General features: G+C 42.6%; 1 protein-coding gene across 25 annotated transcripts in view; it reads left to right on the forward strand.

Moving 5' to 3' along the window:
* FOXP1 (forkhead box P1) overlaps positions 1–26,825 on the forward strand; it is a 625,482-nt gene that overhangs the window by 581,198 nt on the left and 17,459 nt on the right. For 23 of the 25 annotated variants that reach the window (XM_070777108.1, XM_070777107.1, XM_070777099.1 and 20 more), the window contains 5 exons: positions 124–211; positions 12,408–12,491; positions 23,046–23,247; positions 23,352–23,431; positions 24,031–24,132. In XM_070777108.1, the coding sequence (XP_070633209.1) occupies positions 124–211; positions 12,408–12,491; positions 23,046–23,247; positions 23,352–23,431; positions 24,031–24,132 (556 nt within the window). The remainder of the gene's footprint in view (positions 1–123; positions 212–12,407; positions 12,492–23,045; positions 23,248–23,351; positions 23,432–24,030; positions 24,133–26,825) is intronic. The other 2 variants (XM_019984427.2, XM_070777109.1) reach the window with 1 other exon arrangement.

Below are 26,825 nucleotides of genomic sequence, written 5' to 3' on the forward strand. Positions count from 1 at the left end.
AAGAGGGCAGCCCCTCTGCAGGAATGTAAACTAGACCTAGGAGATGCGTGAACATCCTGGTAACTTAAATTTTCCTTTTTTGTTTCTCCATTTCACTTAATGATTTTCTATGTATTGTTGCAGACATCTCAACAGTGAGCATGCGCTGGACGATAGAAGTACAGCCCAATGTAGAGTACAAATGCAGGTTGTACAGCAGTTAGAGCTACAGGTAAAAACCACATTTATTTTTGATATTACCTCAGTATTCCTCCACTTCCAAATTTCTGTAGTGTTCTGTAATGAGTTCCTGTGTACTCATTATTGAATGGAAGGTTCAAAATCTGATGTTGTCCTTTCTTTTCTTTGATCTTCTTTTATGTTATTGTATTTTATTTATTTTCCTCTTTGGGAAGGTTCAGCTTCAGTTCATTCTTGGACACTGCTGCTCAGACATCTCACAGTTCTGTGCATCTCTGTGTATGCCGCCAAGCCTCAGCCACTGCTTTTTAGCTTTTCCATCTCTCTCTCACTTGACCTCCCTTCTCTCTTTTCCTTTTTAAGTTTACTGGTTATCTGTTGTTGGTCTGAGCCCCCCCTGTTGCTAATACTATTAACCCGAAGTTAGGAAGACAAGCTGGGGAGAGATGTGGGGAGTGAATGAATGGAGAGCGAGCGAGAGAGAACATGAGTGTGGGCAACACGGGGCAAGCCAGTACACATGCAAGCCTGTTTGCCAAAGTTAAAATGGAAAGTATATGTGGATTTATGCATCATCTTTCATTGTCCCCCTTGTCTCTCCATCACTGAGAACAACTGAGAGTTCATTATACATTTTAAATACGTACACACATCCACACATACATACAAACGTATATTTAGGTACATACAATATATATCATGTGCATACCATTTATATAGAGAGAGGGAGAGAATCATGTGTTTGGGAATCCACTGGGCCATGAAGAACATATTTTATGATTACAGAAAATTAACTTGTGCAGATTTTCCTGTGGATCACATTTGGTTGGGGTGCATTTTAAACGTGAGTTCTACTTCCTGATGTAACTTGTTGATGAAGCACCATGTTTTAGCAGTCGTTCCCTCCTTGGTATAATTAATAGAAAATTAGTTTCTAAAAGTAAAAATTGGGTCAGAAATGGATATTATTAAAATGTACAATTGCACAAGGCTGACCCTACAAACCCCATTTATGCAGCCGAGTTCCAAAATGCTTTTGAGTGCTTGATGACTCACTGTGGCTTCTTCCTCTGGCTGGTTTAGTGTAGGCAAGAGGTTAGCCGACTCGGGGAAATTAAAACAATGTTGTACATTATATTGTTACCAGCCATTGAAAAGCCTATTTTGTATGCAAGACAGCAATGCCGAGATATATGTGAAGAGCCCTGGGCTAAGTACAGTAGATAATTACATCTGGAATTTTACTGAGTTAAGTCATTTATAGCTTCAAATAGTTGCAGAGAAAAATCAGCCAAAACACACTTAAAACTTTTTGTTGTGACTTTCCAGGATAGAAAGAATTTTTTTTTAATTAGTTATGATGGATCACTTATTATTAATTTTTTTTTTTAGTTAGTATGTGTTGAAAGTTATTTTAAGTATTTTTGCATTCAGACTATAGATATGAACTTACTAGGACAGTGGGGTATTTATCCAGGCAAAGGGCACATTGTAAACCTCCCCTCCCCGCCCCAAATTCTTAGATAAGTCTTTGGAAACATATTTAAATTCAACATGCTTACTGAGAAGGAAAGAAGGAGTGTATTTATCTCACTCCCAGAGTTCACTTGTGATTAAAGCATGGGAAGCCCCTGAAGGGCTGGATTGAATAGGACCAGCACTATGGCTGTTGCTTCCTGAACTTACATGTTCAGTGGTGGTGGTGTTTTTATAAAGTGGTCCAGATTCTTGCATTTATGTATTTAATTGATGAAATTCTTAATGATCAGCCAGAATAAATTATTGAACAGAGCTGTCATGGTTCGCCTAAGTTGGCATTCCAGACTGCAGATTTTGAGTGCAAGGCCACGATTAACTAACCTTTTACCCATTATCCCTCATTATCCAAAAGCAGCAGTTGGGAGAAGGAAAGGAGTTAGATGATCAGTAAGTCAGATGGTTATCTCCTGGTAGCATTAATGTTTTGTTTTGGTGAATGTGGCCTGGCAATGGTACAGACCTATATGATGGTTCTTAGATTCTTTGCGGATTTCGTTTATTCATAGATGTCCCTTCATCCTCCAGTCCCACCTCAAACCCAAGGCAGGTTTTTCAGCTTTTAATAAGAATCAGAGATGCTCATCTTTCTGCAAGTTACTGTTGGTAGTTACCTGTGATATTCCTTATGATATTTTTTGAACACCTTTGCTTTAATGGAAGTTGGCAGGACTGGTTCTGAAGAGTTCCATTTCTTCCAAGCTTGTGAGGATTGCTAGAAGGATGACAGAGAACTGCAGCCCCTGGGCCACATCTGATGAGCTAAGACAGGTTTTTGCATTTTGAATAGTTGGGGCGAGGGAGGTAAGATTCACAAGAAGAATGAACTACATGAAATTCAGATCTCAGTGTCCGTGTGTAAGGTTGTATTGGAACATGGCCATGCCCTTTGATTATGCATTATGTGTGGCTGCTTTTGCTGTACAACAGAAAAGTTGAGTAATCGCAACAGAATCCCTATGGCCTAAAAGCTGAAAATCCCTAAACCTGAAAATGTTTACTCTCTGGCTGGTCCTTGCAGAAAAAGTTTCCTAAGCAATCCTTAGTCTAGAGAATCAAAAAAACAACTGGCATCACATTCTTAGCAACTTGTCCTCATAGGTTCCCGGCTTCCTAAGGGCCAGCTCACCCCTTTTACTTCATTCTTCTTCCCCTTGGTGTGTAAAACCAGTGTCACCATATTGGTCAGGTTCCCCGGAGGGCAGCTTTACATGCCAGTCCTTGCTGCTGTTGGTGGTCCTGGAGAGCTAGCTGAGGGGTATTCATCCATCCATCCATTTATCTACTTATGCATTTAGCAGACATCACCCCAAGCCTATACTGTGGAAGAACCTTGTTGGAGCCACCAAGGAGTGAAAGAATGAGGCAGACAGATGGGGCTGTCCTCCTGGTTCTTAAATTCTAGGGGAAAAAAAAAATAGATTGTAAGTAAGTCTCCAGTGGCACTGTTGATTCACTGGGTAGTGCTTGCTCTCAGTAATGCATTTTTGAAAACTCCAGAAACATGCTCAGAAGACTTCAGTGAAAGATTAGGGCCATACCCAAACAGTGATTATTTAATCTAATGAAATACACAAGAAAATGTTAGCAGTTTTTAGTACTGAAGGAACCCACGCCCGACGCCCTTATCAACGATTAGGCGGACAATATTTGGATTGCACAGAGTTTGGTGTAGAAAACAGTTAGACTCACAGCCACTCATTTGAGGTTTCCTGTTTCTCTGATATTTGTATTTCCGTGTTTGTGCTACCCCATTTGCCACTTGATGCACCATGTCTGGATTTGTAATTGGCTAATGTTGTGCCCGTAGAGTCTGAGGTATTGGGGAAGCGACGTCTGTGCAGCAGCAGGAGTGTGTGAAGAGGTGCTCTGTGTCTCAGCAACCTTTCTGTCTTGTTTCCCATTGACATTGGCCCCCGCTACACACACCCCCTCTGCTCAGCATGATGTATCTGCTCTGTAGAGGGGTGCTCTGCACATACTGACCTAAAAGGGCTATTTCTGTTTCCCTTAAAGCATTTCCTGGTCCAGGAAATACCTGAATTTCCAAGTTATCTCAAAGTCTATTACACAATTACCGCGTATTAACTTGAATTTGAAAACTGTTTGCACCTCTGAGCACAACAGGAAAGAGCAATCAAGACCTGAGCATATTCCCAAAGGGCAATCACTCAGAAGAGGAGGAGACAGCCCGCCCGGATTCTCTCAGCAGAGCAGTACTGAGGCCTCTGGCGTTTACTCTGGGGGCAAGGTCACACGTGTGCCCCCATTGGAAAAACAAACCCAATAAGCTCAAATTGGATCTTAGAGTAGAGATCACCAGAGGTTCATTATGTCTACCCTGGAGAATCACTGTGAAAGGATTGCACTGAAGAATTTGGGAGGGCAGCATCAGTCCCAGATGTGACCAAAACCAGGGAAAGCCCTGGAGTGCTGTCCCGTGTAGCTTGCCAGACCCCAAATCTAAACCCCAGAAACCTCAACTCTGACCCCAAACAGGAGGTCTTGGTGTTTCTTACCTGCAGTCAAACCTCCATAAAAGAATTCGATTCAGTTTTTTAAAAAGATCACCTCGCTTGCCTCAGGGGATAGAGGCGGGGCTGCTTTCCCTTCCTGGTGTTATCTGCATTTGAGCCAAATGGAGAAGCCTTTAAGATTCTCACGGCAGAGTTCAAGCCACCAAGCAGAAATTGGGATGTTGGATTATGGAGTCGAATTTAGACCTATCTGTGCAGCACTGTGGGTGAGAGGCATCTGTCCTGTGTGTGTTTTTATTGGAAGATATCAAAATATATACTGCACGTTCTCTTAGGGGACTTTTTACGTAGAACTTGTTGACGGTGAAATGATGGTTAATTCAGTTCTTATGTTACACCCTGTTACTGGTTTCACTGAGGGAAGAGGGTATTACCTCACTGAGGGAAGAGGGTAATACCTTAGTGGGTATTCAAAGCCTTTTTGAATATTTCTGAGTTCATTTCATTATTACAAAGGCAGTTGTAATTTTTTGACATTTATCAATGGACTGGATGGGGATTAACCTCAGCTGTTACCAGGAAGCCGAGAAATTACATGAGGTCCTACCCTGGACACTTGGGCGCCTAGCATGAAGACAGATGGACACCATAGAAATCATTTGGATCGAGGACAGGGAATGTCCTTTTTGAGGTCAGGGAATGTATTTTAAGATTGCATCTGTTAGATGTTCTCTGTTGACAGATTTTTCTGGACAATAGGCAGTCATGGAAATGAGTTAGGACTGGAGGAGGAAAAATCCCCACAATCCGTATGTGTGGTCTTATGTGGGTCATGAAATGTCCAGCTCCCTGCCCCACAGGGCAAGGACGCCAGAGGTGGGAACATGATGAGTGTCTGGTTGCCCACCCCCAGCGCCACGGCCAGGGCTGTACAGAAGCACCCAAAGGTTCCTTCTGAGAGTTGAGCACCTACTGTCCCCTGGATTTAAATCCGTACTCATCCCATTATCTGGGTTCATTCGCCTGGGAGGGAGACGCTTGTGAGCTTTCTCAATCGTTCAGTTGGCGATGAGATCACACAAAAGATATCTCAGTGGCCGGGTCAGAATTCCATTTTGGGAAAAGGGAAGGGCATCTGATTTAACAGACAATAGGAAAAAAAGAAGTCTGCGGATGGACTTAATCTGTCTTAGAAAGCTGAGACGTTCATGGTATCAATACATATTTATTTTTTATATTTAATTTATTTATTTATTCAATTTAATTCTGCTTTGTGACCATGTAACCTTGCTCAGTCATTAGCTCATCCTCTTTGGTGTATAAAGACGGGCTTGGAAAGAAAGAAAAAAGAAGCCTTGAAGGTTTGGCCTGTTCATCGTGTCCAGGGCTCCGCATGTGTCAGGCGCAGGACCCAGGACAAGTTTCCTACAACCCCTCAGCCCCAAGACCCTTTAAAGTGAATACTGAAAGCAACCAAGGAGCATAGGAGCCACCCAGCTGCTGGGGAAGATCTGCTTGGCCCTGGCAGGGGTGGGGGTGGAGGGATGTGGACCTGTTATCCACGACTCATTTGATTCCATGCAGTCACTGTTTATCAGGCACCTGGTGTATTCCAAGCCCTGGATATAGATAAGTATAGCGGCTTCCTCCTTCCTATAATGCAGAGCGGGTAAGACTGCTAGGTCTGTAACTGCCCTCCAGGCAGAGTTTGAGGTGGGGGAGTCACCGTGGAGGGGTCAGTGAAGAGCCTGGCAAGGACGTTCCAGGTCGCAGGAGCCACTTGAGGGATGTGCCTAGGTTGTGGGGTGAGGGAGACTGAGAGTGGAGGGATGTTGGGCTCTTTGTAAAATTAATCTCTCTGTTAACAGGATGTGATGGTGACCAGTCGCTGCAGTTTGCTTTCCTGGGACTTGGGGGTTCCTGAGACTTGGGGTCTTCTGTTTCAGAACGGGGAGAGTCCTGAGCAAACTGGGATGAGTTGGTTACCCTCATGATCTGTTTGAATCCATTGGCTGTAGAAAATATCTAGTATGCCCATGTTCTGCTTGTTGCATTAAGGAGCTCGAAAACCATTTGAAAGAATGTTTATCAAGCCCCTACTCTATAGCCAAGACGCTGTCCTAGTGAATTTACCCTCAGGTTCGTTGAATCCCCACAGCCCCCAATTCAAAACCGTGTTTCTTTCACCCCAAGGGTCATGTTTTAAAGGGAGACTCTAGTCAGTATGTGTCTCACACTTAATGAGCATGTTCAATGTAATATTTCTTCTTGCTGTTTGAGAAGGTGTTTCTAAGTGGATGGTGATTGTCCTCTGAGAGTCAGCATAATGCCCCCCGGCCCCCCAAAGATGAAGAAACTGAGGTGTAGAAGATCTAACTTGTTCAAAGGTGATGGGCATCTGTCTTCCTTTCTTGCTCAGTGCTGTTGGATGGCTTTGTACCCGGGGTCATCAGGGCTCTGTTAGGGAGGAGAACACTTTCCTCTACCCTTTTAAGTTCTTCTGCCTGGTCTAAGAATTCACTTGATAGGAGAGAAAGTGAGAAAATCAAGCAAAAGTTTAGCAAGATGGTATACATGGGAGAGACCCAGGAAAACTGAGTCACCTATCAGAATGGTCCAAACCCTCGCGGTGAATACCATCTTCAGCTAAAGACAAAAGAGGGTGTTGGGAATAGGGCTTTGGAAATTCAAAGGGGAGAAGGGCAGTTCACAGGGGAATGGAAAAGTCAGTAAATAAATATTCTGTGACCACAGAGAGACAGTGGGGCGCAGAGTGGACTCTGACCTCAGGGCCCTGCAGAGTTGCCCACCCCCCACCTCCTGGCCTGTACTCTGTGCAGATCCGCTAGTGCTAGCTCTGTTCTGACAGGCCCTTGCAATTCTTTTAGGCAAAGGAAGGTCAGAGTTTCCGAGTCTTTGGGGCCATGATTCTTTTAAGCTCAAAATAATAATCTGCATGCCAGAGAGACATTTTGAAGTAGTAGGTTTTAACTTCGCTCCACCCCGCCAGGTTCTCTGCATACACCCAGGCCTTTTGCAGATCAAGGGTTTGGAAACACGGCCAGTGGGGCCGCGCTCTCCTCTGCCTCAAGGAGCTTTCTCCCCGAGAAGTTCGTGGTAGGCGGAGCCTGGGCTGGAGCTCGGTGATGCTGGGCCCACGTGGAAGGTGTCCAAATCCATCCACCCCAGGAACTGTGCGCTCCAAGAAAATGTCAGCAGGGAAGGGAGTGCACAGGCTGCAACAGCGGAGGGAGACAATCAGCCTCACACAGACGCGCCACCGTGGGGACTCATGTGATCCCTCCGCCGTCAGCAGGGCTGTTGGTGATCACACCAACTTCCGGGACGTTGGCCCGTATGTTACCTGTCTCTGATGCCCTTTGGGCCTTTCTAACCCCCTTTGAAGCGGTACTCAGGACAGCGCCTCACAACTGGGACTCCCCAGCATCCTGACTCTCTGAACAAGCTCGAAGGGTGGTGGGAACAGAGAGATGCTAACAGCATCAGAGCTTCGTGGCACCACTGCTCTGACAGGGGCCGAGGAAAAGGAGGGAGGGTCTCTGCGTGTCTCCCTTCCTCGTCTCCCCTTGGAAAACCAAGACGATTCTTTTTCATAATTTAAAATCCTGCTTTACTCGGGGAGCATTAGAATTCCTAGACTATGACAGAGTATCCGAGTGCGTCTGCTTGAAATGTCAAGAGAGTCTTTAATAATAACACGTGAGGAATGTTAAGATGGTGACAGAATACAATAAAAGTTGGGAAATTCTTCAATTGGGGTGAAATGAGCCGTAGGTTGCCTACCCGCTGAGAGCCCGAGTTGGCCTTCAAGGCCGAGTTGTGAAGGTCTGTGAATGACCACCGCTCGATAGAGTGGCTGGAAGATAGCTATTTGGTAAATACTCAGTTTGGTAGAAAAATTTAATTTCTCCTCCTTCCAGTTGCTGCCCTCCCCCCCCCCTTTTTTTTTTAACTTATTTTCCTCTTTTTGATAATATGCTCTTAAGAGACCAGGTAGCAAGATCCATTCTGCCTCCATCAGTTTTGTTGGGACTGTCAGTGTGTACCAGTGGCTGAGGGTATGGAGCACGCTCCTGCTAAGGCACACACAGTTCATAGAAGAGAGTGGTGTTTCCCCAACGCACCTCATTAAACGTGGACCCTTGGTGTCTTTATTAGAAGCGTTTACTCCTGCATCCCTCCCCTGGAGAACTGGACAAGATTAGGTCAGATCCCAGTCCCTGAAACTGGGGACCTCAGTCAACTAATCGAGGCTTGCTTCTTTGTAACCTGTGTGTGGCTAACATTGTGCACCCGTGTGTGCGCACGCATACACACACCCCAGGTTCTGCCTGCGTGGGTCAGGGTAGGAGACGGGAGGGAGGCAAAGATCTGGGTTCTCAGTTGGTGTGCCAGGTGATGCCAGGGACCACCCATTTGGGAACGTCAGACCAAGCATCATGTCACCTGGGTTCTAGTCTTACTGTTGTTCCTTCCTAGCTCCACGGCCTCAGGTTAAGTTCTCCCCATGAACCTCAGTTTCCCCCCAACTCTGAAACACGGCATGAGAACCAGAGGCCTTGGAGTAGCCTCAACAGCCTGTGAAACAGAATGAGTGGCCTGGCCCCTTCCTCGCTCCATCCTCTGTAATTCTAGTGTTTTTTCTGTCTCCCAAATCCTTCACTTTTTTTGGAAGAATTCTTTTCTCATGAGTGAGAACCGCCAAATTGGTCTTAAAATGATTAGTCCTCCTGAGAGTGTAGAATATGATTGTGTTCAATGAACTTCAGCCCACGTTGCCTTTTCTCTGCTAAAAGAATGAGTGTAATCTTCTTAGCTTTTACCTTTGAAGATGGTGCATGGGGCCCCCTGGCCTTCAGCAGTTATGGAGTGATACCCCTGTTATACTCTTGGCCAGTGTTGGCGATCTGAAGGCTGACTTGAGGCCATGGGGAATAGAAGAGGGGGTGACCCGTATTAGTCAAGGGGAGAAAAAACATTTCTTTAGGACAAGGGACAGATAAAAGTGAGAACCAAGGGAATAAATCCATGAGAAATGAGCGTCATCTTTCCTAGCTTCCTGTTCCCTTCTTTAAAATGTCAAAATTCTCTTCCCAGTTCGCCCAGCTGCAAACTCCATCGAACCTCTGTTATGTTGATCCAATTTCCAAACGTCTACTTAGTCAGTAGAAGTCTAGATAGACTAGACTGATTTAACTTTACTTAAAAAAAAAAAAAATTTTTTTTTTTGAGCATTCATGAAGTGCTAGGCTCTGTGCTAAGCTTGTTATGTGCAAGAATTTATTTAATCCTCAAAACAACCCTTCAAAGTTCAGAGATTATTATTCCATATTTAGAAGGAGAAGTGAAAAGCTTGAAAAGGTTACATAATGTGCTCAGCGTCTCAGAGCCAGGATTCGAATCCTTCGAAGTCTGTTAGCCCACGTCCTTTTTAACCCATTTTTGACTCTGTAGTCATTCTGCAGGATTGGTGCACCAGGTTACTAATTTAAACAGACATTGCACATGCAGCTCCCCTTACTGTTGGCCTGTTGTCATTCCTTTTAAGCTAAATACTCCTCCTGTACCCACCAGGAAAGCTCCGAGAGAGTAATTCTTTTTTCATACTACAACATAAAAGGTTGTATAAATCTGTCAGCCAGATTTTTAGGTGACCTTTGGACTGAATTTTCCATCCTTTTCTTTGCCTGTCATGGGAGTCAGTTGATAAGGGAATGCTAGACTATATTTGCTAATATTAAATGTTTGTATTCCCATATTTTAACAAAGAAGGGATGCTGTGAAAATTGATGGGGGTGTTGAGCTCATGGAATGATGGCATAAGCAAGCTGTTTGAAGGACCAGTGAGTATTGTAAATGCAAGACAGCTACTGTAGAGAGAGGAGCTGATTTCACTAGGTGTAATTTGTAGCCATTTTTGCATAAAAATAAAAAGTGAATTTGGTGAGATTTTTTTCTTTCAGTTGTCAAAAGTTTGTATTAGAACTGTTATCAATGATAAAAATCCAAAGCCCTTCCCAAGACTATATATGACATGCTAGTTTGCACTAACAAACACAAACACAAATGTGTTTTGCCTCTTTCTGTAACCTTGCCTGTCTTCTATAGGGAAGCAGAGTTAGGGTAGTAGACTTGAGGTTGAGGCAAAATAAGGAACCTGGGTAATTCTCAAAATGAAAGATAAATCTAAGTGATATTCTTATGAAGAAAAAAGATTCCCTCCAGCAGCAAAGCACCAGGGTTGTGGAGGTGTCTGGGTGCACAGATTCTCCGTGTATGTTTGCCATGTGGTGGTACCACTTTTGACCAATAAAAGGTCAGCCTGGTAGACATTTGGACGGAACATAGAGGTAATGGTTTCTTTTGATGCTGGGAATTTGGACTTCCTTCTACTTGGTCTTTGTAATTGTTCCATCAACAATGTTTACCCCTAAATTAAGTCACGATTAATATTCATCAGACTCTTCAGTAAATATTGCCTCCCACCCTTAAATTTGTAGCATTTAGCACCACAGATGACTACTTGTTTTTAAAAAGAATAACAGAGATGCCTCCATTCCTCTGTCCCACGATAATTTTAAAACAAACCATTTTTCTTAATCTAAAAATGTTTTAGTTGTAACATTGAAGAACTTAGAACACTTACATAAAAAACAAATAACTGTAGAAAAATGCCATTGCTAACATTTTAATTGTTCTAACCAAGCCACTTTGGAAAACTGAATTCCTTTAGCATTATGTGTTCTGAGCATCTTTTAGTTTGGCTGTTCAATAACTGACTGAGGAACATAAAGTGGCTCCTAATATGGTATCATTTTCATTTCCTGTTTGTTGAAAGATAAATGCTAACACTGTAAGGCTTCCCCACCCCTACCCCCACTTCTTAATTTATTCCTCCCCGAACCACACCACAAGGGAATGAAAAGGAAAAAAAAAAAAAAAATCAAATGTGATATGGCTTGAGACTGAGTCATCGAGTTAGGATAAGTTGAAAGCTTTTTCCTTCTTGTTTTTCTACTTTTTCCCTTTTCTCTGCCTTCCCCCAATTCTTGAAACATCCTCCTCCCTTAAAATGCACTTTGATTTTAAAAAGTGAGTCTTACTTGATTTGAGGGTGGGGGGAAATAATTTTAGACTTACAAAAAATTAATTGATATTTTAAAGATTTAATGTTAATTATGTGACATGGAAGGACAGAGTCCCTTCCCAATTCTAAGGCACTATTTTGGACAAATCGTCTGTAAACGTCCTGAACTGAGATTTTTTTCCATCCATTCCTCTCCTCCTTCTTCCTCCCCTCCTCCCTCCCTCTCCCGTCTCATATTAATCTCTTCTGTGGAATTTCCCCCAAATTCCGCAGCTTTTCTCTTAACTAAACTGGTATCTTTGGGGGGATACATTTCCTATCTCTTCTACAGTCATCATTATGTCCCCTATGCTCAAGTGTCTTGAACTGTTGAAGACACCCTTGTGTAGGAGACAGTCCAGGGCCAGCATAAGAAAGCAGCCTGTTAACAAATAGCATCTGAGTCCCTACTATGTACATGCAGTTAGGAACTCATGTACCTTCAGAAGAGAATGTTTTCTAGAAGGAGGAGACTTGAATTTTTGTCACAATGTGACTGGCACATAGTAGGTACTCAGATACTGAGTCCGTGAATGAGTAAACACTCTGTACATTTATTTGGAAAAGGGGACTTGTCCCCCCTTGTAGCTATCTGCCTGCCCTGTTAAAATTGCTTGCCTGGACTGTCTGCCTCTCTGTCTACTTGTAAAGAAAGATGGAGTTAATTTTGCATAAGTGTATCTGTGTGTCTAGGAGTTTCTCCACAACCACAACAGATGAATTTACGAGTTTTCAGTTCCCTAGCTCATTTTCCTTTGGCTTCCTCATGAATCAGGTTGGTTAATAGGCGTGATTCACGGTTTTGTCTTGTAGCTGTCTGTGTTACATGGGACTCCTTGGTGCCAGTAGGTCTAGGACTTCCCAGTTAAAGGCTCATGCATCTTGTGTTGAGAAATTACACACCGACACCTCCAGTACCTCGGAGTTTGGCAGTGGTCGTATAAATTTCAAACCGATTAAGCAGTGATGCAGGGGGTATGCCAGGGGGTATGTATCATTTTGGGGTATTTAAAGAGTAATTGCATCTGTATTCAAAGAAATAACAGAGCATTTTTTCTCCCTACCAGCTTGCAAAAGACAAAGAGCGCCTGCAAGCCATGATGACCCACCTGCACGTGAAGTCTACAGAACCCAAAACTGCCCCTCAGCCCGTAAGTACTGCGTGACATCCAGGGGGTACCTGACACTATTTCTTCTCTGCTTCCCTTCCGCAAGGAAGGAGGATCCCTAGTCTGGCAGCTTTGAATATTGAAAGACTTAAGTTCCATCTGGTTCTGGTTACCTTTCATGAACAGCGCAGTGTGCTGGGCATTTAGGGAGATAATACGGGATGATTCAGGCACAGTCCTCAGCCACGAGACCCCACAATCAGCTCTTCTTTGGGACAGATGAGTGATGCTACCCCAATATACTAAAACATTCTATGACAGCTCTTTGGAAGGAAAAAACAAAAACAGAACAAAAAGCAATCTTTCTGATTTCTCATTGGTGGAAACACAGAGAGAGGACTGGCAGACCAGGAAGGCAGAAGAAAAAAATGTATGTTGGCATGGTCTAGCCAAGAGACAGTGGGTATGAGAAAAGGGCTGAGGGGTGGTCCAGTCCAGTCTGAGAGGAAAGGAGGAGGAAATGTTAAAAGAGTTAGAGGCTGTAAGTACCGGAGAACATCTAATGGTTACTAGAGATGGAAGTGAAAATGACTTCTTCAAAGTGAGATCAAACGTGGTACCCTGAAATTACATCTCACTTCCAGGAATCTCTTACTACTTGCCTTATTTCCTTTTCTTTGACCTTGAAAAGTGTCGTTCAAGCACAGACAGTATCCAAGTGGAAGGGTGCTGTTGGACCCCAGATCCTGTCTTGGGCCTCACTCCCTGTTGTACCTTGATGGTTTTCAGTTATGTTTCTCATATACTTATACAGTTCTCAATATCTAGTTGCTTGAACTAATTTTTCACAATGGAGAGAGTGCTTTGCTTCTTGATTTTTAAGATTTGTAAAATTTAAGGGTACACTGCTTTTATTTGATTTTGCTTGGAGTCACTGTGTGAAAATTAATTGAGCGTTGACAATCTATAGTTAGTACCAGCAATTTTAATCAATATGCAATGATGCAGTGTAATGGCAAAGTATTGGTTTATCTGTTTTGACTGGTTTTTTTCTATAAATAAAGCAAACATACACCATATATGTATGATTTATGGTGATAGAAATAAAACAGAGTCAGACTATTAACCCAGCAAATATGGTAGCCTGCCAAGATGCAGTTGGCAGACAAAATTAATGTCTGAAACAGAACACATTACTGAGATATAGGACATAAAATCATTAAACACTTTGCACATCCATTTTTACTAGGAAAGAGCCCTTGGTTTCCATGTATTTTGCAGTAAATGGCTGTAGGACCAAACGTGTAGGCCACCCGAAAGAAAGAGTAAGGCCTTTTAGTACTGTGGAGTCATTAGTCAACCCTGCTCTAGGTGCTATTCCTATCAACCCCTTCTTTTAATGAAGCTCCTAGAATAATGTGAACCCTGCTAAAACAAATTGGTAAGATCCTTGCATGATCCCACTGAGTTCTTCAGTGGTTTGAGCTGGTGGCAAGGGGAGCTGATCATCTTGGAACTCTCTGGACATCCTTCAGATGGTTTCCATTCATTAGGGAAATGGTTTTCTCCAGGATAAAGGGTTTGTGTCTCTAAACCCAGCGACAAGGGAGAGAATGAGATGACTTACTCCATGAATTAAAAACAGTAATATGAGGTTAGATATTAAATATGAGGATTAGAATAATGTGTGGACTCAGCACTCTAGGAATGGACTCGTTTAGGATCATGAGGCTTCTTGGTGAGAGGAGGGGGGATGAAAGCAGAAAAGGAATCGAGACGCCCTACGGGGCACTCCACGAGCCATCATGGGGCTGGGTGCAGGCCTGGAGCGCCATATACATAAGCTTCCAGAGGCCACAGAAGGGACCCTTGGGATTCTCCATGAGGACCCATGTTAAGCAGCCAGTGAACAGGGAAGAGCTGTCCTGGCGGAAACATACAGGGCAGGAAGGTTTGTCTTCATTAGTATTTAAAAAAGTGTTTTACATGCTAGAAAATTATAACTTGGAAGGGGACCTCCTACTAAATTTATTTTTAACTGCTCTATTGAAAATTCTTTACGACTAGTCAACATTATCTCTTAGTAGCTCAGCACAGTATTTCTTTATTAAAAGAAATAGGCACGAATATTTTTGACTGAAAAATTAATAGCTTTTGAATTCATACACAGCAGGTTTTCTTTTGCAAAGAAGTCCAATATCGCTGCACAGCACTTCTATAACCATTTATTTGGAGTCCAAGTCAAACCTTTGACAGCTAGAGCAGTGCTACAAGCCAATATAAAGAACTCCAAGATGTAAACCAACAATAGGCCGCCTGTGTGAGGTTTGCCATTGTCAAATACATAGATTGTTTGGATTAGTTTATGTAAATGTACTGTTGTATTACCCTTTGGAAGAAAAAAAAAGATCACATTTGTGTGTGAAAAGTGGTTCCTTTCACAGGCAGCATTATAAATCCCTTATCCTTTAACTTACATGTAAGAAGTAAAAATTGGTGCCTGACAAGCAGATATTGTGTGACACTCTGTTGCCAGAGAGAACCTGCCTTCTTTTCATTTATTTGAAAATAGAAAATTTTATTATAGATACCATCTTATAAATCAGGAATTATTAAAATATGTATAGGTGAGGCATTGGGAAATTAATTATAAAAGGTAGACATGTAGTGTTTTGCACACATTTTTACTTCCTTGCTGTAAAAAGGGGAGGGGGCACAGGCATAGAGCAAACCCTCAATTCTTTCAACTTTAGGGATATAGAGTTATCTGATCAGTTCTAAGGTGTAAAAGACTCCCCTTTGCCTGTAATTAATTTATTCCTCCCAAAATAATAGAATGCACAGTGTATGTTCAGACGCACATCCTCCTAGACTCTGATTTGAAAGAAGCAGTTCCTGGGATTCAGATCTAACCCTTGCTGGGGACGCTCATGTTAGAGTCTTGCCAGGAAGTTTGTGAAGTTTTTTTCTTTTTTCCATTTCTGTTTAAAAGGAACTTGGTGTTTATTTTAAAATCCTTAGTCACTAAGTGATAGAATGCTTTGCTGTAAACGTTGCTTTTCACTAAATGCCATTTGGGTGGTAAGTGTCGTTTGCTGTGTCCAGTCATCCAGCCAGTTCCCATTTCACTGCATCACAGAAACTGCCAAAACCTTCTTGGATTGTTCTGACATCAGCCCCTAGACGTGTTTGCTGGATCCTGTTGTGGAACTCATGTTCCCATTTGGCTTGTCAGAGGATATTCTCATCTGGGGAGAGTCCCAAGTTTTCAGACGTGGGTCTGACCTCGACCCCTCACCCTGGGAAGCATCTAGGTGAGCTGAACAGGGGTTCACGGGCGTCCTGTCCCACAGGTGCCTCCTGTAGCGTCTCTCCCTGCTTGCTTGAAAGTCTTCTAAAAGGAGAAAAACCTCTCCTTTTGTAATCATACCCAGGACTCAAATTGCAGTGCGCGGTGTTTTTGTAAAGAGAATTTCTGAATTTAAAATCAAAGTAATTGCATCAGTGAATATTTGTGGAACGTGCGACTGGGAAACACAGGGTAGGAGAATAGGACGGACCGTGCCGCCCTCGAGTGTGTCTTGTGGGAGAGCTGCGCTCCACGTGACTGTGTGACCACCGTCCCTGGCAGTGGGAGAGAGGAAGACTCGTGGCACCAATGCCATCTGAGATGCGACGTAAAAGAGGAATGGGAAGGAGAAGGAAATCCGCGTTCATGCTTCCTGCCGAGGGTTAAGATAGGTGCAGGTGTTTGAGAAAGGGAACTGGGAGAGGAAAGTCTGTGATGAAGATCAGAGTGGAGGAAGGCAAAGAGTAGCCGATGTCAGCCAAAAGAAGCTTTTGATTTGTAATGTTATTTGTAAGCTTTTAATGTTACTAAGGCTGGGCCACGTTTACCAGAGCAGCTGCAGATTCTAGCACGGGAGTTACACAGTGGTTAAAGCTGGACCTGTCACGTGGTCAGAATGGCCACGAGTGTTGTAGGCTGCGTTTCCAAAGATTCATCTCTTTTCCAAGTTCAGAGGAGCACAAGTGAAAAATCAAGGCATCGTAAACTGTCCTAATGAGAGTGATATTCTTTTGTTCCCAACGCAGTACCAGTAATGTTCTCGAGCTAAACAGCACCATGGGTTGCTTGAGGGCGAATTCTCCATGGAGAATTTCCTGAGATGTTTCTTTGGAGGGAGGCCGCACTCAGAGGATAAAACAATAACCACCACTACCCCTGAGAAGCATGTCTGTATTAATACTTGATTAAGTTGTTAAGGAGTTTTGAAAAAGACTTTTTCACTATCGTAATGTCGGGAAGATACTGTAAATCATATTTTATAATCTTGAGAACATGAGAGGTAGGTTTAGCTTTAGGGTATTCCTACCCTCCAGAGAACAGCTCCCAACCCTGGTGAAACCACATTCCTTCAGGTTTGGTGGGCAAGTAACTACAGTGTAGGTAGAATCTCCTTTCTGAAAATGTTATAAAACACAGGAACTTGGCTATTTGAAGCGAAAGGCAGTATTAGATTTTCCTTTGTACACAGTCTCTTTTCCTCCAACCATAGCAATTAGGACTGTTTGGAAGTAGTTCTTAGCTACTATAAAAACTGTGTGTGTCCCCCACCAGCCCCCCAGAAGTGGAGGGGGGGTCCTTTAACTCTTAATGAAATGGATGATCCTGTGGGCTATTGGCTGCAGCCTGGCTGTTGAGTTGGAGAAGTAATTTGAGGCTGTCATAAAAAGAGATTTGCAAAAACAAGCAATGTTTACATATGGTTTCTCGTGAAGCCCCCGTGCTGAGGTTCGGTGTCAGTGGCGATCGCCTTCTCAGTCACTGTCCTAGACGGGCCCAGATCTCCGGTGGTGTGCGGATGGAGTTGTGCTCAAGGTCACCCCCTGCCCAGCAACACCCACCTACCCCGCCCCGCGGTCTGGGAACATCCCTCTGGTTCCTCCATCTTCAGAAGGGCCATCTCTGACCGCAAGGGATTCGTGTCTAGAATTCACCTGCTCAGGTCAGTCAAACCAGCAACAAAAAAACGAGTGGGCACAAGAGTCCCTACTGAGCAGCGGGTCCCTCAGAGTCTGGGTTTCAGGTTTGCCTTTTGTTCTCAGAATCTGTTCTGAAACAAGGCAGGAACACAAACAAAAACACACAGGAATTCTGATGGGAATCCTTACGACAAGTCTGTTTCTGTCCTGGGTTTACTTCAGCAGTGCGTTGATTTTTTAAAAAATGGGAGTGACTCACCGTCTTCTAAAGACAGAGCAGAGGTTACTGTTTAAAAACGAAAAGATAAATCTTTCTTTCACAGAGGGGCTCAGCAGAATATTGAGTATTGGGCAGCTGATGCGGTTCCAGTTGTTTGGATGGGTAAGATTTCTAGGAGAGTCCCCCTGGAACTGTCCTGGGAGAAAAACCGAGAGTTGAGAGTGGACAGAAATTAAAAAATAAAATAAAAAACCCTATGGCAATCTGAAGTGACATAAGAATTCAGCTTTTGGCTGGCGTTTCAGAGATTATCTTTGCCGAAATCATCACATGATGGAAACTCGCCATGTAGAAAATATCAGAGTTACTAACTTTTCTAAACATAGCAACTTCTTTTTAAATAGAAAATGAACACAATCTGAAAAATAGGAAAAGAAACCCTCCCAGTCCCATCCCTTCCTGCTCTAGGCCCCAAGAAAAAATTCTGTCTTCCAACCTGAGCTACAGTCGGAATGAAGCACTTGTGCGTTCATTTTTAATTGATGAATGTTTTAAGCTTTAGTAGTTTACAATTCAGATGAATCTTTCAAGACTACAGCACATCTCTCACTGTTCCCAGTTTGCTCTTCTAAGTCTGTAATTAATTTGGGGGGGGGGTTGGTGGAGGGGTCCCCTTTTTTTCAGAGAGACCTTAATTAAAAGAGCAGGTTTGGTTTGAACACAGAACCTGTCTTGAAACGTTCCCCCAGCTCCATCTTCTCACCCCCTAGTGACCTTCCTCCCCAGAGATGGTTTCTCCTCGAGACCAGCATGTGATCATGCAGCCGGAGTTTAAAAGTTAAGAAACTTCGATCACACTTGACAAGGTTGACATTTCATTAACTTGTTGGTTCAGCCTTCAAATGATTTCACGAGGCGAAGCCCCCTCTATTTGGAGTTTACAGCTTTTTGTTCTTCCTTCCCTCACAGGCTACAGTCGTGTTTAATTTGGAATCAGGGCTCCTTTGGCAAATTAGCAATTAGAACAATTTTGTGGGAATATGTATATGTGTCATTAGTTTCCCTGCAAATTAATAGCAAGGGCAGAGGTCAGGCAGAAATTTTCCACTTGACTGCAGTTCCTCTATGGAGACTTGGCACTTGGTTCTGGAACAGCCACAGCTGCTCTCAGCCACCCTCTTCCTCTCCGAACTGTCTTTTAATTAGTTTACCTCATAGCCATCATTACAAATATTACTGCCTCCCCTCCTCGAAATAAAATCACTGTTTCTACAAAATATTCCCGTGACATCTTGCACTAGTGTGCATTGATGGTGGGTCAGTCGATTGCAGCATTTAATCATTAGATCACCTCCATCCACGTCTCCTAATGAGGGTCCTTACAATATATTTTTATCTGGTAATTAGCCGAGATTGGCTGCTTCCTCTGTGGCTTATTAGAGACAGCCCAGCGGTGGGTGTGAATCACGGTGTCATTTGTCAAGCCTGGTAAAAATCCCCTCTCTGCTCTCTCCTGGCTTGGTGTTGATTTCCCCTGGTTACCTGTGTTTCACAGTCTCCAGAAAATTCAGCTGCCTCTCTGTTGTCAGGGATTGTGCTAACCGGGAGGGATTTTCTGTTTTACTGTTGCTTTTGGGGTAGAAACGGTCCAAGTCTTAAGACCTTTGCCAGAGCTGCAAGAATGACATTCTTTTCACGTTTTATGACTTCGTACCCATATTGTGGGGCTTGTCTGTTCTTGTAGGTGAGCTCCCAAAAGATGGGCCTGCACTTGCTGAATGTTTCTGTGAGTTTGGGCTTTTGGCAGTGAGCTAGAACCCAGTGGACTTGATGATCTTCCTCACAGAACTGGAAAGGACCATGCATATTTCTTGAGGACATTGTATTTATATTATCATTTTCATTACCTTTTAAAGAGCACTGTGGTGTTTAGGGTAATGTTCTTCAGCCAAGAAGCCAGAAAGCAGAGTGGGTTCTCGGAATTGTTTTATGATTGTGATGCCTGTTTTCCCTTCGTCAGTGTCTGCGTTTGATGGTAAGCCCTCCAAGGGCAGCAGTCGCCTGCTCTCTTCCTGTTTTGGTCATTGCAGTTTCCATTGCCGTCGTCTGCTCGGAAATATTTATTGAATGCCATTCATAAGCAGGATAAAAGCTAATCCCCAGGTCCTTTCCAAAAATGAGCATGTTGAAAAAGGAACCTGATTCGTGTTTATTTTTCCCATTATCTGGGCAGAAGGAGAATATTATACAGAGGGCCTAGAATCACAAGTGTGTATTCGATTTTGAGTCCGGATTGTGAATATGGGCAAGTTATTTAATCTCTGATGAGACCCTGTCTGCTTCTCTGTAAAATATTAGTGCAGAATCTCAAGTATCCGTGATGGCGTGAGAACTTCAGTGAAGCCAGGCAGTGGCAAGGGGCTTACCACATTGTGTTTGCAGAGGGCGCCCATGACTTTCCTGGGCATTCAGGTACTCTTAGGCCTGACAGCATCTGCTTTTTACAAGTTGTGTATTCATGAGCATTAGACCAGCTGCTTGGGCTGTTGGATGTTTAGATATACTGTTTCTCTGCTTGGTCAGTGAGTAGGGCCCAAGGTGAAGAGGTGGTTGCCCCTGCCTTCCCCCGTGACCCCCAGATCAGTTCCATCCTGTAAGTGCTCTGCAAGACTTTAGCACTTGCTCTGCAAATGTGTGTCCTGAAGTTGCCAGCATTGGTGAAAAAGAGCTCCCAGCGTCTGCCCAGCTTACCGGGGGATTCCTAAGGATGGTGCCATCTCCATAGCTTGCTCTTATCAGGTAGCAGGGAGCCTGGGGTAGGAATTGGGTGGAGCTGGGAGGAGTGTGTCTGATGTTGGCTGAGTCAGCATTTCAAGGGAGGAATAAAAAGGAAAACCCAACCCAAAGCCTCACCCAGTATTCAGTTTCCAGCACCATGTTTATCTTTTTCTGTCAGTATTTCCTCAACAGTATTTGACATTTCTCACTACTAGGACATGAGAAAGGTTGAGTCTTCCTAACAAATTGGACCTCTGTTTTTATCTTTTTTTGATTAGATCTCAGAGGAATCTAATTTTTAATAGTTTCTACAAATAATGCTTTGGATTTAGGACTCTTGCAGTGGTGAAACAGACTTAATTTGTTAAGTGATTCAAAATTTGGTTTCAGGCAGATTTTCATACTGTTAGTGAACCCAGGTCTAGCTGCTCACCACTCAAAAGCCGGTAAATTGGCCAAGTGGGTGGAAAGGAAAGCTTGCTTTATTTTGGATGTCAGCAACGGGGAGTGGGGGGAGGCGCCTGTCCAAAGGCCAACTCCCTCCGCTGATAATCAGGGGGCAAGAGCTTTTATAGACAGACAGAGGGGGCTACATGCAGAAACAGCGCAGTCAGCTCTGACAGTCATCTTGAAGTTGGTCATCGGTGGTCTGCCCAGCATCATCTTGATTGTTTTCAGTAGTTAATCTTCATTTCCAGGGTCGGTCAGTTCCCATTTCCTTGAGGCCATTTCCTGGGACTGTGGCAGCTTCTGTCATGGCTACATTCTGGCCATCATGTAGTTAACTTCTCTTGCCTGGTGGGGATTTCAGTATCTGCAAAACAGCTTGCAGGACGTGGCTCAGAATATTATCCATAGCCCCTGAGGAGGGACTAAAGGTCTGTGACTGTGCCTCGTGGCTGCAGTATTACTATCGGGTCTCCTCTGTTTTCCTGTGTTTCTTCTGCGTGTTCTCACTTCTCTGATCAAGCTTATTCCTTGGCTAAGGCTTCTCCACAGGCAGGCAAGGACATGGTGGGTGGGAATGAGGACCACAGGCTCCTGCTCCACTTTGATACCAAGTAATCCTGCTCTGCTAAGCTCTTTTGGATTGGAGGTAGCTGCAGGTTTCTGCCTGGAAAATCCCATGGATGGAGGAGCCTGGTAGGCTGCAGTCCATGGGGTCCCTAAGAGTCAGACACGACTGAGCGACTTCACTTTCTCTTTTCACCTTCATGCATTGGAGAAGGAAATGGCAACCCACTCCAGTGTTCTTGCCTGGAGAATCCCAGGGACGGGGGAGCCTGATGGGCAGCCGTCTATGGGGTCACGCAGAGTGGGACACGACTGAAGCGACTTAGCAGCAGAAGCAGCAGGTTTCTGAGAGAGCACTTCTGGGTAAACTGCAAGAACTGTGTCGAAAACAACCAAGTTCTTCCGTGGAGCCAGATACAGTGTTTCAGTAGCAAGCAGATTTTTGAAGGGTGGGGGGAGGATAGGCTTATATTTCCAGTGTTTTTAAGAGAAACACTTCAAGGCAAAGGCAAAACAGGTAATAGGAAGGAAGCCCCAAAACAGGACTCGTTCGTCTTCCCCCATGCTACTGCAAATAACTAGTAGGTATTTCTTTACTTGAAGCACTAGATTACTCCATTTTGTTACTACACATTTGAAATTAGAAGGAAAAAAATGAGATTTTATTTTTTATAGTTCCAGATCTCTCCTATGCCATGTTTGTTTTAAATGAACAGATTCCAATCCTGTATTGGATAGAGTTTAACGAAGATGACACATAAAGCTTTCAAAGAGGAGTCTCTGCCAGCTGATGGAGCTAAATGAATGTTTAGTGGATTGGTTCCACTCTTTTTAATAGGTCATGGGCCAGGCCTTTCTGCAGTAGTTCTCAACCCTGAAGTTTCATCATGGAGTTGAGTGAGCCTATCCCAGTGTGGTGCAGCCACTGGCAACATGTGGCTGTTTAAATAAAATTTTGACTTTTATTGAGAGTAAGTAAAAATAGTGTCTCTGTTGTACTAGCCCAATTCAGAAAGGTTTGTCACAGAGCTCAGGTCAATACCATTGTATCATCATTGTATCATCTCAACTGGTGTTTCCTGAAGCATCAGTATTCTTTGGGGCTACACGGACTCTCTCTCCCTCTTCCAGCTTTACCAGGCATAGTAGGCTATAAAAGAGGGGTGTGAAGTTGTGATTAAAGAAACATCATGACCCAGAATTTCTCACACTCATCAGGCTAGGTAACCCCTTTTGTGTCTGTAAATACTTAGTTAACTGTCTTCGAAAAAAAAAAAAAAAACTGTCTCAGCAATAGGAAAGGAGAACATTGCAAGAGATATTTAATAACCTATATGTGGAAAGAATCTGAAAAAGGATATGTGTGTGGATCTGAATCACTTAGCTGTGTACCTGTAAGACAACTACAATAAAAAGAATCATAGGAAAGGATGCTAGAAATTTTAATAAACAGCTTTTACATGGGAAGTCCCTCCTGTTTCAGCTGGTGATAAACGTCTACGTAGAGGCCTAGCGCTGGCCAGGCCTCCCCGTGTCATTCCCGCTGGGCCTCGGTGCGCTCTCGGTGGCTCTTCTAAGCATTCTCCCTTTCCTCACAGCTGAATCTGGTGTCCAGCGTCACCCTCTCCAAGTCTGCGTCAGAGGCTTCTCCACAGAGCTTACCTCACACTCCTACGACCCCCACCGCCCCCATCACTCCCGCCACCCAAGGCCCCTCCGTCATCACCACCACCAGCATGCACACGGTGGGCCCCATCCGCAGGCGGTACTCAGACAAATACAACGTGCCCATCTCTTCAGGTAGATCCTCTATTTTTGCCTCACATAGAGTTGTAATCAGCAGTGCTTGTCGACCAGCCTGTTTGTAAAAAGTGATAATTAATAGGACAATGATTCTTATTTAGCAGATATTGCGCAGAACCAAGAATTTTATAAGAACGCAGAAGTTAGACCACCATTTACATATGCATCTTTAATTAGGCAGGTAAGTAAACAATGCAGTTTGTGAAATTGCATCAGAAGGTATATGTGTACAGGGATATATTGATGAAGTAGATTTAAAACCGTTTAGTATGCAAGCATGCTAAAACCTTTTCTATAAGGTTTTTTAAAACTGCAATATATAACATAATTGCTTTTGATTAAGTATTACAATACGATGTGATTATTAGGAAATTCATTTCACACAACAGTGAAAATGAGCCTGTTTAAAGATGGCAAGTCAATTATCACAAGCTACAGTAATCTCTGATCCCTAGAATTAATCTGGGCTCTAAATAATTACTGAGCTTTAATCAGCTAGTGAAATGTTTTGCATTTCTCTTTGATTCAGCTTTATGAATGACTAATAAATTAATATTTCTGTACGGAAACAGAAATAAAAACTCAAAACAATTAGATAATTCCATTTTGAATTTTGCTATTGAACTGGTAAATAGAACCATTCATCTTAGATCATTTCGTGAAACCTTTCTCAGGCTTTAGCTCAGCATCACAATTAGTTTCTATTTTCCAAAAATTGTATAATGACAGTTGTGCTGATTTGGTCATAAATTATCTTTTTCCGTTACTTTCACTTCACAGGCCATTCTCGAATCTCCAGAAAAGCAGCTAACACTAAACGAAATCTATAACTGGTTCACACGAATGTTTGCTTACTTCCGACGTAATGCCGCCACGTGGAAGGTAAGCTTTGTTGCAGGTGTGTTTAGTCTTGGATCTTGCCGTTTACAGGGGAGAGTTTGTTGTTGGTAACGTCTTGTAAGTTACAATAATATTGTTTTGATACATTCAGAGAGTCTTAATTTGTAGGAATATTGGATTGAGAAAATAATTACTGTGGCGTTAAAAATGCTGGGATGGAAGACTCCCTTACTTTGGCATCACATGGACCAAAGTTGTCTGCCTCTCTCTGGTTGGAATGGGGAGGAGATTGTCTTGTGTACACAAACCTCACGCCTTGAGGTCTTTAGCCACCATCAGTATTTATTTCTGCAGAGACTGCATAGATAACTTTTTTCTTTAGCCATTAGTAATGTGGAAGAATGATGAGGTAAATGTGAGATAAGTGGAGAAGGCTGTACACCCCAAACACCAGCACAGTATATGGAAGTTACTACAGGAGAACCCTATATGTATATATATGTATGTGTATGTATGTATAAAAGTTGTGTGTTTTTTTTTAAGTGAAGAGACTGTCAGATATTCATTTAACTGTGGGGAAGAAAAGTAATTATGAAATAAATGACTGATACCATTTGCTCTAGACAAGTCATCCATAGCTCCAAGTGGGATGCCCCCAGCAAGGCTTGTGATCATACAACAGTCCTCAATCCAAGTTCCACAGTTAGTGTATAGATTATGTTAGTATTGATTGCATTGTATTAGATTAACCTTTCAGCAATTTTTGGATTTCCTCACTATAATTTCTGTTTTAATAATATTTTTGCTGTAGAAAAAGGGGCAGGTACTATTGGAGATTAATTATTTTTGCATATTTAATATCTAGAATTCTTATAACCCCCCAATTCTAAGACATTTAGAAATATTTAAAATGCAAATATTTTACATGGTTTTATTATAAAGATGATAGGGGTTTGTTATAGGGTGTAAATAAAACATGCTTTGCTTGAACTAGAAGTTTTCCTTGCTGCTTATTCACTTTATATGGGAGGAAATCAAACATGGAAAATACATTTCCTGTACTACATTTGTCATAAATTAGCATTTTTAAAACAAAAGGAATATAACCGTAGAATTAATTCTTCACACTTACAGAGTTATGAATAATGACCCAATGTACCTTTTTTCTATTAAGACACATGGGCACTGAAGGAACTTGGTTCAAAATATTCCTTTCTCTTCCTCAGCCTGCCCCGAGGAAGAGAAAATATAAAATAATCTTCAGCTATGAATGCTTTTCAGAATTTAGGAAGTATAAACATGAAGCAGACATTTTCTTCTAATTCCCTTTTACAAATAGCAAATGATCAGATTTTAAAATAATTACCAGTGTTGAATGTGATATTTAGGCTCAAATCTTGAGATTTATCTTTTTCATTTCTGTAAAGTGCCGGCAAAAATGCCATTCATATAAACAGTCCTAGGTGAAGTATTTAATGATTCATAAATACATACACTTTTCTCTCCATGTCCTATTTGTGCTGCGATCTTACACAAAAGTTAAAATTCCAGGTAAAAGTGATGACTGAGAAGAGCTCACTCACCTTTTCTGGGAAATTCTCTATTTCCAGTTGCTTGTGCTTGGATGTACAGTCTTCAAAAACAGAAACTTAAGTTTTGACCTTACATCTTAATTTATATGGCTGTACAATTTAGACAGTTCTAGAGCAGTCCTGTTTTTCAGACATGGCTTTTTCAGTTTTGTACATCTGATACTTACTGTGAAACAGTAGATATGATAGGATGAGGAGAAATGCTGCTTTCTGTTCCCAGTTTGGTGTCCTCTGGATACATGTACTCTGGATTTTTTTTTTTTTTTTTTTTTGGTAAGAAACTTGGGTTTATTTCAAGCACTTCAGTGTTGTTCTAGGAGATAAAGAATGCTAAGGGTCTACTGTTATCTCTGCCTTTGTGCAATATAAAAAAGAAAATGCTTTTTAAAGACTCATATATATGTGGAGAAATATGTCCTACCAAGTATAATGCCAAATATTTTCCAGAGATTGTTGTTTGATAGAAACCTATCAAACCTGTTTGATTCAGGGGTATCCTTTTGTAGTCACTTGAAAGTCTTGAACCCACCCCAATTATGCTGACATTGCTCAAAAATTCCTTGAGTATTTATCCTATGGCTTCTTTCTGTGAGCAGTTCCATCATGCCATGTGATAAAATTTATCTCATTACCTTCTAAATGAGACCAGAAAAATCACCCTTCTTTAGCATGACTCCTCACAGAGTCACCAGTGGTGATTATCCAAAAATGGAAACACCTCTCAAAGAACAGATCAAGATCTGCCCCTGGAAAGGATCAGGGAGAGAGGAAGCGGTGAAGGGAAGGAATACAGAATGTTTGAGCGATAGCAGTGTTGCTGAAATAAAGTGAAGGACTTAGGAGGGATGTGAGGTGTGGTATTAGTATCGTCTTCTTATGCCCCCATTGTCCCCTTATTCCCTGTAAGAAGAAAGTTGGGAGTAAATGACATGGGTTTCTTTGAAACATCCTCCTGTCCAGTTTTGAGTGTCAATAAGTTCAACCAGGAGAACTGAAGAGGTGAAGCTGTGCTTGGTACTTTACCTGGTAAGGGTTGTGGAATTTCCTGAAACTCAGGAAAGGTGAGATGTTAAAAACTCTTCACCCTTCAGTTGAGCTCCTCCTTTGGTAGGTTACATATGTCAAGGGTTTCAGTTCAGGAGT

The sequence above is a fragment of the Bos indicus genome, chromosome 22 (assembly GCF_029378745.1).
Source record: "Bos indicus isolate NIAB-ARS_2022 breed Sahiwal x Tharparkar chromosome 22, NIAB-ARS_B.indTharparkar_mat_pri_1.0, whole genome shotgun sequence".
Lineage (NCBI taxonomy): Eukaryota > Metazoa > Chordata > Mammalia > Artiodactyla > Bovidae > Bos > Bos indicus.